This window comes from Zalophus californianus, chromosome 9 (genome assembly GCF_009762305.2).
Source record: "Zalophus californianus isolate mZalCal1 chromosome 9, mZalCal1.pri.v2, whole genome shotgun sequence".
Lineage (NCBI taxonomy): Eukaryota > Metazoa > Chordata > Mammalia > Carnivora > Otariidae > Zalophus > Zalophus californianus.
Genome location: NC_045603.1, coordinates 64,872,624 through 64,891,953, shown reverse-complemented (window position 1 = coordinate 64,891,953; position 19,330 = coordinate 64,872,624). Strand labels below are relative to the sequence as shown.

Sequence of the window (19,330 nt, the reverse complement as noted above, 5' to 3'; positions counted from 1 at the left end):
GATCATACGTTGGTTTATTATCCAAATGAAATTTCTATGTTCTCAATTTTTTTCCTTTCTCGGGCTCATGTTTAATTTCTCACTTCAATCTCTTCCAAAAGATATATATAGTTGAAAAGAAGCAATGAGAAAGCATTACGCAGCTTAGTAATAAGTTTTAGTACTAACTCTGGTAGATATTGTAGAGAAAGGAATTTTGAAATTATTCAAGAAACTTAGAATTAAAAATTATCATTTTTCCCATACAGTCATAATCACTCCTCCTCCATTAGAACAGATAATTGAGTTACTAATTAAAAAGAGAAGTTGCTCTTTATAAAAAAGTTTATAAATTCACTAGAAGTACATTTCTATTTCACAAAACATCACAGGTACCTCCAAAAATAATTTGCAGTATAAGACAGCATCTGCAGATGTCATTTACACAACATACACCTGCAGGTTACTGTGATCCAGGACTAGGCTGGGGAGTCGAATATCTGTTGCCCTATACATTTTATATTTCTTCTGCAATACTCTCAATTTACCTTGTTGATGATTATTCATTTTTTTTAAGATTTTATTTATTTATTTGACAGAGAGAGAGCACAAGCAGAGGGAACAGCTAGGCTCCCTGCCGAGCAGAGATCTGGAGATGGGGCTCGATCCCAGGACCCTGGGATCATGACCTGAGCCGAAGGCAGACCCTTAACCAACAGAGCCACCCAGGCGCCCCTATTATCCATTTTATAAATCATTTGAAAACCCCTTTTAGAACAACACAGGATCCACATTAAGTAAACAATAAAGAGTCGTACGTGCTTACAGCATAGACTTTTGGATTAATTTTATAAGAGAGATATTGAAAAAACTGAGCAGTAATCATTTTCCATCTTACTTTTTAATCGCTGCGTATGTTTAAAACTGAATAAATTTTAAAAAGTTTTCCTGTCTTGAGAAAAATGGCCATTTCATACTCTGTTGATAGGCATAGAAATTAATATAAACTTCCCTGAGAACAGTTTAAAAATAGGATCAAAGACCTTCTTTAAAAATTTTTATACTTTAAGCAAACAATACTATATTGAAGAATTTATTCCAAGTAAGGAACCAGAATTGTAGAAACAGATTTATATAAAAGATATTCCTTACAGCATTAATTAAAGTATAGAAAAATGGAAAATAACCAAAATTCAATTTGTTAAACAAGGAGGATTCCATATGGTGGACTTCTATATGGTCATTAAAATTATGATATGGAATATACATTAAATTATCAGTAGAAGTATTCACTGTCAAGAACTTGCTGAATTATTTTGAAGAATCTCATACTTCACACTACTAAAGAAGTTGTCTTCCCTAGAAAAATTCCAGAGGGTAAGGTAGCAATTGTAACACTTCTCCTACACATCTGTATTACAAAAGTAAGTAGTTCAAGGGGCACCTGGCTGGCTCACTTGGTAGAGCATGCAACTCTTGACCTCGTAGCTGTGAGTTCAAGCCCCACACTGGGTGTGGAGCCTATTAAAAAAAAAAAAAAGGTAAATAGTTCAAATATTTCCTTAAAACCAAGATGTCATACCTCAAACGGCCAAGTTCTTGTTCCCATTTCACTTTTTGATGCTCCAACTGCGATTTCAATTCTTTTGTTTCTGATAGCTCCTTTCGTAGTCCATTAACCTTATTTTTCATTTTTATATTTTTTAAGTTGTTCTACTAATCTTTTATACGAAAAAATCGCATCCTGGATTTTTAGTAAAGTAGCAGAATCTACATCACAGAAAAAAACAAGAACAAATAAAACATATAGGGCGCCTAGGTGGCTCAGTTGGTTAAGCATCCAACTCTTGGTTCCGGCACCGGTCATAATCTCAGAGTCCTGGGATCGAGCCCCGCATCGGGCTCCACACTCAGCACGGGGTCTGCTTGAGATTCTTTCCCCCCTTCCCCTCTGTTCTTCTCTCCCACCCCCCCGCTCATACTCTCTCTCTCTCTCTCTCTCTCAAATCTTTAAAAAAAAAGAAATAAAATATATGAGTATTTTTTGCATATAAAGGACTATGTGTTTTCCCATTCACTCACTCATGCATTAAACAAATATATATTGAATGACTTCAATATAAAAGATATTTTAGAGGTGCCTGGGTGGCTCAGTCAGTTAAGTGTCTGCCTTCAGCTCAAGTCATGATCTCAGGGTCCTGGGATCAAGCCCCGTGTCAGACTCCCTGCTTACTGGGGAGTCTGCTTCTCCCTCTGCCCTGCCCCTTCCCCCGCTCATGCCCTCTCACTCTCCTTCTCTCAAATAAATGAATACAATCTTTAAAAAAGGAAAGAAAAAATGACCAAAACCTTTCTAAATAATGAAAACTATCATCCCACAGATCCAGAAGGATCTGGCTAGGAGAGAAGAAATGGAAGTAAGCTATTATACTTTTCTTAAACTACTATGATGTGGTATAACATTACTCAAAGGTGGACTGTGATGCTTAAGTCATATACTTTAAACCCTAATCACTAAAATAGCACAACTAAAGAGTTATAGCTAGAGTAAGCAAAATACACACATACGCATACTCACATAAATAAAACTAAATCATAAAAATTACTTGATTAATCTAAAAGAAAGCAGAAAAAGAAGAGAATAGGAGCAAAAAGCAGAAAGGACAGATGGAAGTCAAACGATATGATAACAGATTCAAATCCACTACATCGATAATCACATTAAATGAAAATGGTCCGAAAGCCTCAATGAAAAGGCAGACTGTCAAAATGGATGAAAAAGGAAGACCCAACTATATGCCACCCATTAAAAAAATACACCTTAAGTGTAAAGACACAAATTTTTTAAAAGGCCAGAAATATGACAGACCACACTAACAACTTGATGAAAGAAGGCTGAGCCTGAGTGGCTATACTAATACCAGACAAAATAGATTTCATGGCAAAACACATTAGCAGCAATAAATAAGGTCATTTTATAATGATAGACGGGTCAATTAAAAGAAGCATAACAAACCTAAATGTTTATGCATCTATTAATAGGTTCAAAATACATAAAGCAAAAATCGATAGCATTACAGAGAAACAGGCAAATTCACAATTATAGTCTGAGATTTCAATAGGCAGAAAATCAGCAAGAATATAGTAGACTGGAACACCACCATGCTTCTCAGCTATCCATGGAACACTTACCAAAGGAGACTATATTTTGGGTCATAAAATAAATTGTAATAAAAGGAGCAAGTCAAAAGGACTGAAGTCATGAAAGTGTGCTCCGTGACCACAAACTAATTAACACACATCTAAATAACCCCTAGGTCAGGGCACCTGGGTGGCTCAACTGATTAAGCATCTGCCTTCAGCTCAGGTCATGATCTCAGGGTCCTCGGATCAAGCCCCACATTTGGCTCCCTGCTCAGAGGGGAGGCTGCTTCCCCTCCAGCTCATGCTCTCTCTCTCTCTCTCTCTCTCTCTCTCTCTCTCACACACATAAATAAAATCTTTAAATAACCCCCGGGTCAAAGAAGTAATGACAAAAGAAATTAGAAAGTATTCTGAACTGAATACACATATTAGAATTTCTGAAATCCTGCTATAGTAGCACTCATATGAACATTTACAGCACTGAATGTATATATTAAAAAAGAAGAAAAGTCTCAAATTGATGACCTTTACCTCCACCTTAACAAATCAGTAAATCAGTAGTTAAAAGTTTGATAACCTTTGGTTATGTAGAAAATCTGACAGAATTTTTTTAAAAAGTTACTAGAACTAATAAATGAACTCATCAAGTTTGGAGGATACAGAATCATTATACAAAAATCAACTGTATTTCTACATATTAGCAATAGACAAAAATTAAAATTTAAGAATTAAAAATTAATTTTAATTATTAATTAAAAAATTGAAACTGTATTGAAAAATAAAAAATAACCACAGGTAATAACATAAAAGATAGAAAGACCTATACACTAAAAATTACAAAAGATTACCAAGAAAATTAAAGAAGACTTATATAAATGGAGAGATATACCCTGTTTGGGGTTGAAAAACTCAATATTGTTAAGATTAATCTGTAGATTCAACATAATCGAAACTTGATCTCCAAAAGACCACCAGAGTCGTTTTTTTTTTTTGAGAAAATGACAAACTGATTCTAAAATTCATGTGGAAAAAATAAATAAATAAATACAATTCATGTTCTGGAAACACAAAGGATCTAGAATAGAATACCAAAGAACCCTGAAAAAGAACAAAACTGGAGGACTAACACTAACTACCTGAATTCAAAAATTATCATAAACTGGTAGTAATTAAAACAGCTTCATATTGACATAAAGAAGGCCCAAGAGATCAATGGGACAGTCCATAAATAAACCCACACACATATGGTCAAGTGATCCTGACAAAGACACAATGGCAGGAAGTGGAGAAAACATAGCCTTTTCAACAAATGGTGCGGGAACAACTGGATATCCATATGCAAAAAGAATGAACCTGGATCCATACTATGTATCATAAATAAAAAAAAGAATAGAGAATGGGGGCGCCTGGGTGTCTCAGTTGGCTGAGTGTCTGCCTTGGCTCAGGTCATGCTCCCAGGGTTCTGGGATCGAGCCCCATGTCCAGCTCTCTGCTCAGTGGGGACCCTGCTTTTCTCTCTCCCTCAGCCTGCCATTCCCCTTGCTCATGTTCTCTCTCTGTCAAATAAATAAATAAAATCTTAAAAAAGAATACAAAATGATGACACGGATCCCATGGATCACAGATCTAAATGTAAGACCTAAAACTATAAAACTTTGTTTTTAAACTATGAAACTTCTAAAAGAAAGCATGAGAGAAAACCTCTGACTTTGTGCTAGGCAAAGATTTCTTAGATAGGAACACCGAAAGCAAAAATCCATAGAACAAATGGATAAACCAGATTTCATCAAAAAGAAAAACTGCTCTTCAAAAGACACTGTGGAGAGAATGAAAAGTCACAGATTGGGAGAAAATAGAGGTGAGGGGCGCCTGAGTGGCTCAGTCATTAGGCGTCTGCCTTCGGCTCAGGTCATTATCCCGGGGTCCTGGGATCGAGACCCGCATCGGGCTTCCTGCTCAGCGGAGAGTCTGCTTCTCCCTCTCCCACTCCCCCTTCTTGTGTTCCCTCTCTAGCTGTCTCTCTCTCTGTCAAATTAATAAATAAAATCTTAAAAAAATATATAGGTAATAAAGGAACTATATCTAGAATATACAAAGAATTCTCAAAACTCAACAAATAAGAAAACAACCTAATTTTTAAAATGACAAAGGATTTGGATAGTTCAAAGCAGATATACAGATGGCAAATAAGCACATGAAAATATGCTCAACATTATCAGTTATTAGGGAAATGTATATTAAAACCATAATGATATATATATTACATACCCATCAGAATGGCTGAGATTTAAAAAACTGACAATACTAAGTGTTCACGAATATACAGGGAGAAATTAGAACTCTCATACACTGCTGGTGGGAATGGAAAATGGTACAACTACTTTAGAAAACAATTTGGCAGTTTCATGATAAGGGAATATAAAGAGACATGAGACTTACGGGTGATAGATATGTCAACTGCCTGAATTACGGTTATGTTTTCATAGGCATATACATATGTCAAAACTATCAAAGTATACACTTCCTATATGTGCAGTTTACCTAACTAAAGCTGTTGGGGGGAAAAAAAGCTCTATTATAGGAAAAAACATCGAAAACAGTGGCTGAGACACAGATGGAAAGAAGGACCTGAAACAGGGGAGCCTGGGTGGCTCAGTTGTTAAGCGTCTGCCTTCGGCTCAGGTCATGATCCCAGAGTCCTGGGATCGAGGCCCGCATCCGGCTCCCTGCTCCGCGGGGAGCCTGCTTCTCCCTCTCCCACTCCCCCTGCTTGTGTTTCCTCTCTCGCTGTGTCTCTCTCTGTCAAATAAATAAAATCTTTAAAAAAAATTTAAAAAAAAAAAAGAAGGATATGAAACAATACAAGATGAAGCTAGAGTACTGCGGTCTTTCACCTTAGAGCAATGAGAAGTAATAGCTAAGCTTTAAGCAAGGGGGTAATGTGATGAAACATGAATTTTTAAAAATTATGATAACTACGGTTGCAGTGGAGACCAAGATTCTGGGAGGTGGAATGACAGGGAAAACAGTCCTGAGGTTATTTCAGTATTCTAGGAGAAAAATAATGGTAACCCGACCTTGGGTGAAGGCACAGAAGAGAAGCGGAGTTAACAACATATCAGGTGTGCCATTCCCATGACAAAACATAGAGTGGAAATTATAGCCCTTTGGCTGAGAGTATTCAACAGTTCTCAGTTTTCATATAAAACGTATTTCTGAGATGAGTACCGCATGAGTGTTGTGTGGTACAGCACTATACAAGATGTGCACGTATTACTACGGTGATATACATACAAAGGCTTTATATTGATACAATGGTCCTACCTTTACAGTCCTTGCCAACTTGTGCAGGTAGCAACACGCAACTCATATAATTAGAGCAAGGCAACTTGGAATCCTCTGAAGCTGTTCCAGATGACTCAGTTAAGTCAAGGTCATCCATAAAATTCATTTGCTTTTTGACCTACAAATAAAAAATACTATTTCAAAATGTCCCCCAAATATTCATAAAATATACCAAGTGTAAAGAGATGATCAATACCCATCTTTTTATAGGAGCAAAAACATAGGTACTTTTTAAAAGAACTGATTTTTATCAAAACGACCTTTATCAATAATTAGTACTTCTGAATAACTTTTTCACAATAAATGTCTATACAACAAAGGAAGATTTTCTATTTTTTCACTATACCTTTCCTAAAGTAATTTCTTACCATGGAATAACATTTCTAATAAGTATTATTTATCAAAGTAATATAAGAAAGTGAAAATTAAAAAATTCATAAATGAAATAAAATTATATATATATTTTTTACCTCTTTCTTTTCATGAGATGTTTTCTTTGCAGGTCTAAGAAAAAAAAATAATTCCTTTCAGGCAAGTATTAAATACTTAAAATACAAAGATTATCTAAATCATAGCTAAACAATATTATTAATAATATTAACAAAGCATTAAATTTAGATAAAATGGACAAAAAGCAAAGGAAAATCATAATGTTACTTGCATTATTTGATACAAATAAATACACCACATTTTTTGTTGTCATTTTCAATAAAAACAAGCTTTTATTGGCTCTAAAAACTATTTGGAAAGTGCAAGTTAAGTTCTTATATGAAAGAAACCCTTTTTTAATAATCATGATACTAGTGTTTTGAGGATTTACTATGCAACTACTATGCCTTATTATGAACGCTGTACACATCTTAAAAGTATTTTAAGCCTCACAACAATCTTATAAACATAGGTACTCATATTAGGTATTTTACACAGGAAGAAAATGAGGCACAGAAATAAGTAACTTCCCCAAGCCCATACAGCTGGTCAGGAGTAGACCCAGAATTCAAATCCAGGATATGTGCCTTCAAAAACATGTGTTTTACAATATGTGGTGAAAGTAATATTTAAGTCTTTCTAACTAATATGATAGCAAATGAATCTACTATTATTCCATTTCTAGCTATAATTATAGTCTATGAATCTTACACATATTTTTTAAAATAAAAAGACTTCATACCTAGGCAATATTGAAAATCCACTTTCAATAAACTAAAGATCTGCTTCTTCTAAAGAAGTTCATCAATGGCATTCATTTATTCATTCAACTGTTTATTCACAAATACATACTTATGGAGCACACAGTATGTGTCAATGACACTGTTGGTACAGGAACCATGGCTTTTATAATTTAGAACTTTTATAATCTAAAAGTAATAATCTAGGATAGATTAATAGTTTATTTTTCAACTATAAAGTCTTTCCCCTTTCCCCAGAATCTAAACAAATATTAACTTAATGCAACCAGATACTTCAAAGTCCCTAACAAAACCATAGCTATTCATGATACTGTCAAAGGCACTGAATATCTAAAATCATCAAGGAATGATCAGTACCACTCAGAATGGCCTAAGAGTTTGTATATTTACTATTATCTATATATTTTTAAGTCTATGAATGATAGTATCTGCACATTCAATTATATGAGAATACTCCACTGTGGAACCCATTCTGAATAAACAACTTCTTGCCACGGGCACCTGGGTGGCTCAGTCGTTAAGCATCTGCCTTCGGCTCAGGTCATGGTCCCAGGGTCCTGGGATCAAGCCCCACATCGGGCTCCCTGTTCAGCAGGAGTGTGCTTTTCCCTCTCCCACTCTCCTTGCTTGTGTTTCCTCTCTCTCTGTGTCTCTGTCCAAAAAATAAAATCTTAAAACAAACAAACAAACAAAAAAACCACCTCTTGCCACAAAACTACATGAATAGGAGTACTAAGGACAATTACTGTACTCTTTAAAAGATAATGTAATACAGGGGTGCCTGGGTGGCTCAGACATTAAGCATCTGCCTTCGGCTCAGGTCATGGTACCGGGGTCCTGGGATCGAGTCCCACATCAGGCTCCCTGCTCGACGGGGAGCCTGTTTCGCCCTCTCGCTCTGCCTGCCGTTCCCCCTGCTTGTGCATTCTCTCTCTCTGTGTCAAGCAAATACAAAAATCTTAAAATAGGGGCGCCTGGGTGGCTCAGTCGTTAGGCGTCTGCCTTCGGCTCAGGTCATGATCCCGGGATCCTGGGATCCAGTCCCACATCGGGCTCCCTGCTGGGCAGGGAGCCTGCTTCTCCCTCTCCCTCTGCCTCTGCCTGCCGCTCCCCTGGCTTGTACTCTCTCTCTCTGTCAAATAAAAAATAAAAAATTAAAAAAAAAAAAGATAATGTAATACAATCAATAAGCTTTCTAATATTTGGAAATGCAAACAAAATTAAATAACCATGTCTATCTCTATTGGATCATTTCCAGCAGCATACAAATGTACTCTAAAAGCTCCCATCTTAAAATAAAACAAGAAAGACAATTTCCTTGAATTCCACATTCTTTTTCAGTTATCATCCATTTCTCTATTACCTTTCCCCATAAAAATTCTCTAAGGAGTTGTTTCGACTTATCCATTACAGTCCAGCTTCCATGGTGACTACTGAAACTGCTCCTTGTCAGAGTCGCTTGTCCTCATCTTAACCTTTCAAGCCGTGTGTCTGATATACTTGACTATTTCCTGCCCGAGCCTGTACCTACACTACAGCGTTTTATTTCCAGAAAAAGCAATCACTGCTAAACTTCCTTCAGAGGGAAATGAAGAATTTATAGCTTTTACCTTCCTTCATCCTGATCCATTTCACCTGAAGTGCTCTCATCATTCACTTGTAGTGGACACAAAGTTAGGGAATCGGCCTTCTCAAGCCCTGGCGTAATCACAGATACTTTTGATGTCCATTTTTCATTTTCATCTTTCCTTACTTCCTTCATATGCAAACCAGGATCACTACTTTTAAAAATCCAGTTAAATATCCATTAAAAAACCAATGTTTTCTAATAATTTTACTGGTAAAGAATAAAAACAATTTTTTTGTAAAATTCTGTTAGCCATCTCAATTGGCATTTATTAATTCACAGAACAGTTATGAAATCCAACCATATACAAGGAAATACACATCCCTTGCTTCAAAGACAGATACATATACAACTACAATACAGTGTCATTTGTGGGGACAAAACTGCTATGGATCTCTTTGTAGGAGCTGTGGAATCAAGGACCATACAGCAAGGGACCTCGGAAAAGTCTTGCCTACCCATGCATCAGGTGACGGGCACACTCACTACATTCCCAGCTGTGGACCCAGCAATAGCCCATAAACCGGTTCCAGCCCCTTCCTCTCAGCCACATCTGGGAGCCGGCCTTAGATAATCACCCATGGATGAGAGAGACTTTTTGGAAAACCAGATTTCCTGCAGGAAAGTTCCAGCACACCACCAGAGCAAAAAAATATCAGGTTTGGACATATTGGAAAGGTAGTCATCAAAGGCTACTTCAAATGCAAAGACAGCAATGCAAAACTTCAAAGAATATAAAAAGTCAAGGATATAGGACACCAAATCTTCCAGTAATTGATCTCAAACACATGGAGATCTGTAATTTATCCAAAAAAGAATTCAAAATAGCACTTTTAAGGAAACTTAATGAGGTACAAGAAAACACAAAAAGCCAATTCAGGGGTGCCTGGGTGGCTCAGTCAGGTGAGCGTCTGACTCTTGGTTTTGTCTCAGGTCATGATCTCAGGGTCATGAGATCCAGCTGTGCATCCTGCTTACACTCAGTGCAGAGTCTTCTTGTCCCTCTCCCTCTGCTATTTCCCCCACTCAAACACACACTCTCTCTAAAATAAATAAATAAAATCTTTACCAAAAAAAAAAAAAAAAAGCCAATTCAATAAAATGAGAAAAACACTGTATGAATAAAATGAGAAGTTTAATAAAGCGTTGGAAGGGAATCTGGGTGGCTCAGTCAGTTAAGTGTCTGACTCTTGATTTCGGCTCAGGTCATGATCTCAGGGTCGTGGGATCGAGCTCCAGGTCGGCTTGAGAGTCTCTCACCCTCTCTCTGTCCCTCCCCCGACCTGCTCTTTTCTCTCTCTCCCTCAAATAAATACGGAAAATCTTTTCTTTAGAAAAGAGCTGGAAATAGTAAAAAAGAATTAAACAAAAATTCTGGAGCTGAATAATATAGTGAATGAAATGCAAAAAAGCAATAGAAATCACTGACAGGAAAATGGATCAAAAAAATCTGTGAATTTAAAATTTTCAAATTTTAAAACTTTCAAATTATCCAATCAAGGAGGTGAAAGATATGTACACTAAAAACTACAAGACTTTGATAAAAGAGAGAGCAGAGACACAAATAGGAAGATACCTCGTTGTTTATGGATTGGAAAAATTAATATTGAACATCCACATTATTCAAAGCCATCTACAGATTCAATGCAATCTCTGTCAAAATTCCAGTGACATTTTGCACAGAAATAGGAAAAACAATCCTTAAATTTGTATGGAACAAAAAGGACCCCAAACAGCCAAAGCAGTCCTGAGACAGAACAACAAAGGTGGAAGCATCACACTTCCTGTTTTCAAACTGTTACAAAGCTGTAGTCACCAAAACAGTATATGGAACCTGCATAAAAACAAACACAAAGACCAATGAAACAGAATCAAGAACTCAAAAATAAACCCATGCATATAGTCAAGAACACTCAAAGAAGAAAAGATAATCTCTTCAATAAATGACGCTGAGAAAACTGCATATTCACATACAAAAGAATGAAACTGGACCCCTAACTTACATCACTCACAAAAATTAACCCAAACTGGATCAAAGACTCAAATGTACAACCTTGAGCCATAAAACTCCTACAAGAAAACAGGGAAAACACTCCCTGACATTGATCCTGGCAATGATTTTGGATATGACATCCAAAGTACAAGCAACCAAAGCAAAAACAATGGAACAATGTTTCTCCACAGCAAAAGAAACAAGCAACACTCTAGTTCCATTTACGTCAAGTATAGGGGAAGGAAGGGAAAAATAAGATAAAAACAGAGAGGGTGGCAAACCATAAGAGACTCTTAACTATAGGAAACAAACTGAGGGCTGCTGGAGGGGAGGTGCGTGGGAAGATGGTGTAACTGGGTGATGGGCATTAGGGAGGGCACTTGTGATGAGCATTGGGTATTACATGCGAGGGATGAATCACTAAAGTCCAGCCCTGAAACTAATAATACAATATATGTTAACTAAATTGAACTTAAGTAAAATCTAAAAAAACAAAAAAGAAACAAGTAACATAATGAAAAGGCAACCTACAGAATGGAAGAAAATATCTGCAAACCACATATCTGAAGAAAGGCTAATATCTAAAATATATGAGGAATTCATAAAATTCAACAGCAAAAAACAAATCATTCAAATAAAAACTCAGTAAAACACCCTTACAGACAACTTTCCTCAGAAGATATGCAAATGGCCAACGGTACCAAAAAAGGGGCTCAACATCACTATTCATCAGGGAAACGCAAATCAAAACCACAATCATATATATATCACCTCACACCTGTTAAATGGCTTTCATCAAAAAGACAAGAGATACCACTGGCAAAGATGTACAGAAAAGGGAATCCTTGTACACCGTAACGGGACTGTAAATTGGTACAGCCACTATACAAAACACTGTGGAGGTTCCTCAAAAAACTAAAAATAGAACTATCATATGCGGCAGTAATCCCATGTCTGGGAACATATCTGATGGAAATGAAATCATCATCTCTAAGTGGTATCTGCACCCCTGTTTACTGCAGCATTATTTACAGTAGCCAAGACAGGGAAGCAACCTAAGTGTCCATCAGTGGATCCATGGGTTTAAAAAATGTGGTATATATTTACAATGGAATATTTTAGCCACAAAAAAGAGGGAAACCTTGCCATTTGCGACAACAGAAAGGAACCCTGAGGGAATTATGCTAAATGAAATAAGTCATACAAAAAGACAAATACTGTATGATCTGACTTACATGTAGAATCTTAAAAAAACAACAACAAATTTACACCCTGCTGCTTGCCAGGGGTAGGAGGCTGTGGGAAATGGGTAGATACTGGCCAAAGGATACAAACTTCCTGTTACAAGATTAGTAAGTTCTGAGGGTCTAATGTACGGAATGGTGATTACAGTTAACAATACTGTATTATATATTTGAAAGTTGCTAAGAGAGTTGCTAAAAGAGAAATGATAATTATGTGAGATGATGGAGTTATTAACACTCTTACCATTTTACAATATAAAAGTGTATTAAATTAATATACGTATACCTTAGACTTACACAGTTATCTGTCAATTATACCTCAATAAATCTGGAGAAAATTCAAAAATACTCATCTGTCATTATATATATCACTCAAAAATAGCAATAACCTGGTTAATTTTGTTTGAAAATAAAAGGATTTGGGGATGCCTGGGTGGCTCAGTCGGTTAAGTGTCTGCCTTGGCTCAGGTCATAATCTCCAGGTCCTGGGATCTACCCCTGCATCAGGCTCCCCACTGAGCTTCTACCTCTCCCTCTGCCCCTCCCTCCTGCTTGTGCGCTCACTCTCGCTCTCTTTCTCTCTCTCTCTCTTACAAATACATAAAAAAAATTTTAATTTTTTTAAAGAAAATGATTTGGTGACTTTTGTATACTTTTAGCCAAGTATTTAATCCTAATATAAAAAGCTAGATTTACCAACAGAAAATTATAATTACTTTTTCATGGACTAAATGTATGCCAGAGAATATTAGCAGCATATAGCTACATAAATTTACAAAAAGAATGAAATTTCCCACAGGAGATTATTAATTTAGGAATTGAACATGAGCCCCTAAGAGCACTGAAAACAAAAACAGAGCTAGCAATTATTGTTTTAAAACTGTTACACAGATAACACTTCTAGTTAAAATTTAACATCCAAAAAAGAAGGATCTTCCTGAAGGCAATTATTAAACAATTCTTCTTAACCCAAATCTCAAAAATAAATCTATAATTACAGAATATGAAATAGCTTTCATTTTGAACACAGTTGATAGAAGCAACTTTTAAATAGAAAACATCTAGTTAAAGTCACCTCAAACTTGGGGGGGGACCCAAATATGAAGCCACGGGAAAAGAGCCAGCAAAACCAGTTTTAAATGTGTGTGACTGATCAATGCCCACTGGCCTTACTCACCAACGAAACAGTGTCAGCTCCTCCCTTCTCAAAGAAAGCCAGTAGGAGACAAAACCATTCCATACACATGCCTCACGTGCCAACCAATCAACAACAGTCTCACCCAAATTACCATGGTCTTTCACATGATGACAAACCACTTAATTCTCTGAAAGTCCCCCAAACCTTAAACTCTACTCTTCCCAAAACCCTATATAAGAATAGCAGACTGCTCTGTTAGAAAAGACTCTAAGTGACCAGCATAGGTCTATCTTACTAGTAGCCAATAAATTCCAACTTCATCTTTTTATTTCAGATATTGAGGGCTCATAATCCTTTGGCAAGAATTTTTAAAGTCCTATAATTTGCCACCATATTTTGTTTTCCTTAATAAAATATAAATGAAGTTTGCTATTCCTCTGATCCACTTTACCATAATTAAAACTAGCATAAATACCAGTAAAAGAATAAATAGCAAGTAACCACAACATTGGGCCCCTGAAAAATAAAAAAAAAATGCATACAACTGACAGATTAAATTGTCAGAATGGACCCATATCAAACTTTCTTTTTGTTTAAGTGAGAGTATTATGTTAAAAAACAATACATGCAGGTGAAACTCCATGCACTCAATAAACATTTGCTGAATAGAACTGTATACACTAGGACGTTTTCTAGGCCCTGAGGACGTGGCGATGAACAGATAAAAATCCTACTCATGAGTGAAGTAAACACAATAACAATAAACTACACAGGCAAGATAGTACTAGAGGAGGAAAACTAAAGGAGAGAAATCAAATTTTGATGTGCCGTAGGGAAAGAGGTAATCAGGATAACCAAGAAAGGCCTTGCTAAGAAAGTAACTGTTAAGCACAAAATTGAAGGGGGGGGGGGGAAGGAAGGAGCAAGGAGCAAGGAAGCCATGAGGGTATTGGAGGGAAAAGCACTCCAGAGTCAACAGCAAGGACAGAGGGATGCTCGAAGTGTTTGTAGTGAGGGGAAAAAAGTGAGAAATTCGGTGTGGCTGGACAGCGTGAAAGGGACAGAAAATAGGAGTGAGGCAGTAAGGGATAGGGCGAGACCAAGATGAACAGATCATACAAGGCCTTGTAGGTGTTACAAAGAACTCTGGCATGTACTCTGAGTGAAATAGGAGGCAATTGGGTCTTGAGCAGAGGAAGACATAATCTGACTTACATTTTAATAGATCCACTGTGTTCAGAATTAATGGAAACAGAGAAAAGACAAAAGAACAAACAAGAAGACCAATTAGTTAATTATTACACTTATACACACAACAGATGATAGTGGCTTGGTCATGGAAGATGTGTTTGGCTTCTGGATATATTTTGAAGGAAGACCTGACAAGATCTGCTGACAGATTAGATGTGACATGTATGAAAAAGAAAAAGACATGAGTCAAAGATGATACCAAGTTTTCTGGCAGAGCAACTGGAAGAATTGTCATTAACTCAATTAGGAAAGACAAGAAGGGCCGGTATAAGAAAGAATATCAGTAGTTCGATTTTGGACATGTTAAGTTCGTAAGACCCAAGAGCTATCCCAAAGAGACATCAAATAGGCAGTTTAATATGTAGGTCCGGAATTACGCAGAGAGATTTGGGCTGGAGATAGAAACTTGAAGATCATTAGAATACACAAGATAGTAAAAGTCAAGAGAAGGAAAATCAAGGACTGATTCCTGGAAGATGTCAATGTGTAAGTAAGAGGTGGGGGATGAGGAGAAAGCAGCAAATCAGGCTGAGATGTACAGACTAGGAAGGCAGGGGGAAAACCAGGGGAGTGAGTGAGATCCTGGAAGCTCAGTGAAGACAGAATTTTGGAGAAGAGAGTTCTCCGTTGGGTCAAATATTGCTGATAGGTTAAATAAAATGAGATCTAAGAAATTATGTCTAGATTTATTAAAATGAAAATCAGTGGAAACCTTTGTAAAATCAATTCTGGAGTAGTGGGAGTGAAAATTACTAGACAGAATTCAAGAGTGAATGGGAGGTAAATCCGGATCAGTGAGTGTACATGGTTCTTTTAAGGATTTCATAGCTAAGAGGAAAGATCATAGATGCTTTAATTTTCTTGTTTGGTTCAATCCTTACACAATGATGACGTAGTATTTTTGTAATATATTTTGTAATATAGTTTTTTAAATTACATACATGTAGCACTAAATGTTTTTTAAAAAAATGCCAGACCAAGGGGGCACCTGGGTGGCTCAGTCGGTTAAACCTCTTGATTTTGGCTCAGGTCATGATCTCTCGGTTGTGCGATCAAGCCCCTCATGGGGCTCTGCTCTCAGTGCCAAGTCCGCTTGTCCCTCTCCCTCACCACGCACTCTCTCTCTCTAATATAAATAAAATCTTTAAAAAAAAAAAGGCAGACCAAGGCATTAAATAATTCACAAAATTATACAACCAAAAGACTCCTTAAAAATTTTCTAGATGTATTATATATATATATAACACTATATAACCTGATAATCATTTTTTCTCATGCTTAGAAAGACCACAGAAAAAGTATTAAGTTTGAAGAGCAATATTTCATGCTTGATAAAAATCATCTAACTCTAGGATATATCCAAAATAATTAGTCATATTAAAATTCTATAAGAGGGGCGCCTGGGTGGCTCACTTGTTAAGCGTCTCCCTTCAGCTCAGGTCATGGTCTCAGGGTTCTGGGATCGAGCCCCACATCGGGCTCCCTGCTCTGTGGGAAGCCTGCTTCTCCCTCTCCCACTCCCCCTGCTTGTGTTCCCTCTCTCGCTGTGTCTCTCTCTGTCACAAAAATAAATAAAATCTTTTAAAAAAATTAAGTTAAATTAAAAAAATTAAAAAAAATAATATTCTGTAAGAGAAGTATAAGGGGTTTGGAATACAGAAAATATTCCTATTCTATAAACTGAATTTTCGTAAATTATATAATATGAAGTCACTGTTGAAAAATCTGGTGTGGTGCATACAGAAATATATTCTCTTTAAAAAGGAAGGTTAATAGCATGCATGCAAGGTACCTTACAAAGATTCACTGCATTAGCAACATCTTGGTTCATAGCACAAGGATCATCAAATCAAATGTTTATATAGAATATGGGACAAGGTGACATACGAAATCTCTTGGTAATATTCAGATCAATTTGAGGGTCCAAGATTTGAACACTCAAGCTCAACGGGACCAAAACCCAAAACCTAATAACTAGCAATTTTGTTGGTAATAAGATAGAGTGCCAGTGTAGCAGGTAACTTCCTTTAGCAACTCAGCAGATATTAAAAGTATTCTAAAATTTGCATAAGACATGACATCAAACTGAACACTTTAAATATACTTTGTTAAACAATCAGTACACTGTCGACCTAAACTCATTTTTTCAAATGGTCGCATATTACATTGTTTTATAGGGGTGACAACTTACTTCCTTATCGACAGATATTTAGACTATCTCCAACTTTTTGATATGAGAATGCTATAATAAACATCCTCAACATATCTGTCATATTTTATATATATAATAATGTACAATAAACGTCCTTAGAATATGTGTGTGTGTGTGTGTGTGTGTGTGTGTGTTTACACCAGTCATGTTTTCCTAGAGGATCTAGTCCTGGCAATGAAGCGTTGGAATAAAGGGACAGCATCTGGGGCGCCTGCATGGCTCAGTCGTTAGGCGTCTGCCTTCGGCTCAGGTCATGATCCCAGGGTGCTGGGATCGAGCCCCGCACTGGGCTCCCTGCTCCGCGGGAAGCCTGCTTCTCCCTCTCCCTCTCCCCCTGCTTGTGTTCCCTCTCTCACTGTGTCTCTCTCTCTCTGTCAAATAAAGAAATAAAATCTTTTAAAAAAATAAATTTAAAAAAGGAACACCACATTTAAAATTTTTGAAACACACTGCTAAATCACGCTTCAGAAAGGATTTACCAATTTCATCTAACAACAGTGTATAGGAATGCCTTTTTCCTCACATTTGCTAACTTTGGGTATTAATTTTTTAATAAAATATTTATCACTACGACTGCAAAAAATGATATCTCGTTATTTGCATTTTCTGATTAGCACCCAGGATGGAATAGCCCTACTAAAAATATAAAATTTGTTAATCATGAATGTTAGCTCCAACTAGAATTTGTTTTATAGGAAAATAATAATTACCTACTATTTAAATATTGCTATAGGCTTACCCATCAGAATCTTCCTTTTTCCCAACAGGAAAGAGGTGGTTTTCAGTTTTTCCACTCTCTGTTGAATTAGTCCAGCAGCAGCAGCAGCGAAAGCACACATGTTTTCGAATACTGCCATCCCATTACTTTGGTGTCTCTTCTTTTCTTCATTAATCTTTAATAGAAATTTCATATTAAGGATAATTGTTACTACTTTGTTCATTAAAAAGAACTTTTTTCATTAATTATACATTTTTTAAAGATTTTATATATTTATCAGAGAGAGAGCACAAGCGGGAGGAGGGAGGTGCAGAGAGAGGGAGAAGCAGGCTCCCGCTGAGCAGGGAGCCCGATGCAGGACACGATCCCAGGACCCTGATATCAGACCTGAGCTGAAGGCAGACTCTTAAGGACTGAACCACCCAGGCATCCCAGAACTCTTTTTCATTAATTATAACATTTGACTCTTAGTCTGTCGTAAATTTAATCGATAAAAATATTTTGTGTTTAGCTTTATCATTATAAATAATTGCAATTTTTATAAATTCTGCTTCATTTCTGTTTGAGTAAAAATAGCAGAACTGGGACGCGTGGGCAGCTCAGCTGGTTAAGCGTCTGCCTTCGGCTCAGGTCTGATCCAGGGTCCTGGGATCGAGGCCCGCATCAGGCGCCTTGCTCAGGGGGAAGCGTGCTTCTCCCTCTGCCTGCCGCTCCTCCTGCTTGTGCTCTCTCTCTCTCTCTCTGTCTGACAAATAAATAAAATCTTCAGAAAATAATTAATTAAAACAGCAGAATTTTCCCAAATTTGAAAAAGGGCTTTCTTAATTTTGTATTCATATCCACGCTTTGCTCCCTACCATTCCCCACCCCACCCCATCTGACCAGCAGATACAAAGAAATAAAAAGACAAAGACACAAAATGTGTCGTCTTCTGTCGTTAGCACCTGGATTTTGCAAAAACAGCCATATTTAAAAGATGTGACATTGTGGTGCTCCAGGAACAAACACAAGTTTTCCTCTTTCTGCACTGAGCTATTTTTTCCCCAACTGCCTTTTACAATTCTTTTTTCATTTGGATCCTAGGGCTATCAAAAAAGTGACAGCATTCATTAAAATATATGAACCAAAGTTCACCACAACACAAAAAGAACAGAGTGAAACTGATGTTAGTGTAGAATTTTGGGAAATGAGTAATGCTCCCCAAATTCCACATTCAATAACCATAAAATTTTATAGCTAGAGGATATAAAAGTAATTATCAACTTTAATCCTATTTTCCACTGATAAATGGGAGTAAAACCAAAAAAGGTTAATTTTCTCCAAAGTTCCTAAAGTGGCATTACCTAGCATCTTATGGCACTGAAAGAGATGATACAATTCTTTGATGCTGAATCAGGTAAGTTATCAAACACATTCATTAAATTAATCAGATACATTAAAAGTATGACACTGGCACAGTAATTTAATATCTTAATTGGGGACAAGGTGC

The 19,330-nt window shown here is 36.7% G+C and overlaps 1 protein-coding gene across 1 annotated transcript in view; it reads right to left on the bottom strand.

The window, feature by feature from the left end:
* Nucleotides 1–19,330, bottom strand: part of LOC113936885 (ankyrin repeat domain-containing protein 26) — a 65,854-nt gene that overhangs the window by 16,595 nt on the left and 29,929 nt on the right. Inside the window, 7 exon segments of the mRNA XM_035729321.1 lie at nt 1,562–1,675; nt 1,677–1,749; nt 6,448–6,586; nt 6,939–6,972; nt 9,269–9,414; nt 11,088–11,119; nt 17,863–18,016. Of these exon segments, the coding sequence (XP_035585214.1) occupies nt 1,562–1,675; nt 1,677–1,749; nt 6,448–6,586; nt 6,939–6,972; nt 9,269–9,414; nt 11,088–11,119; nt 17,863–18,016 (692 nt within the window).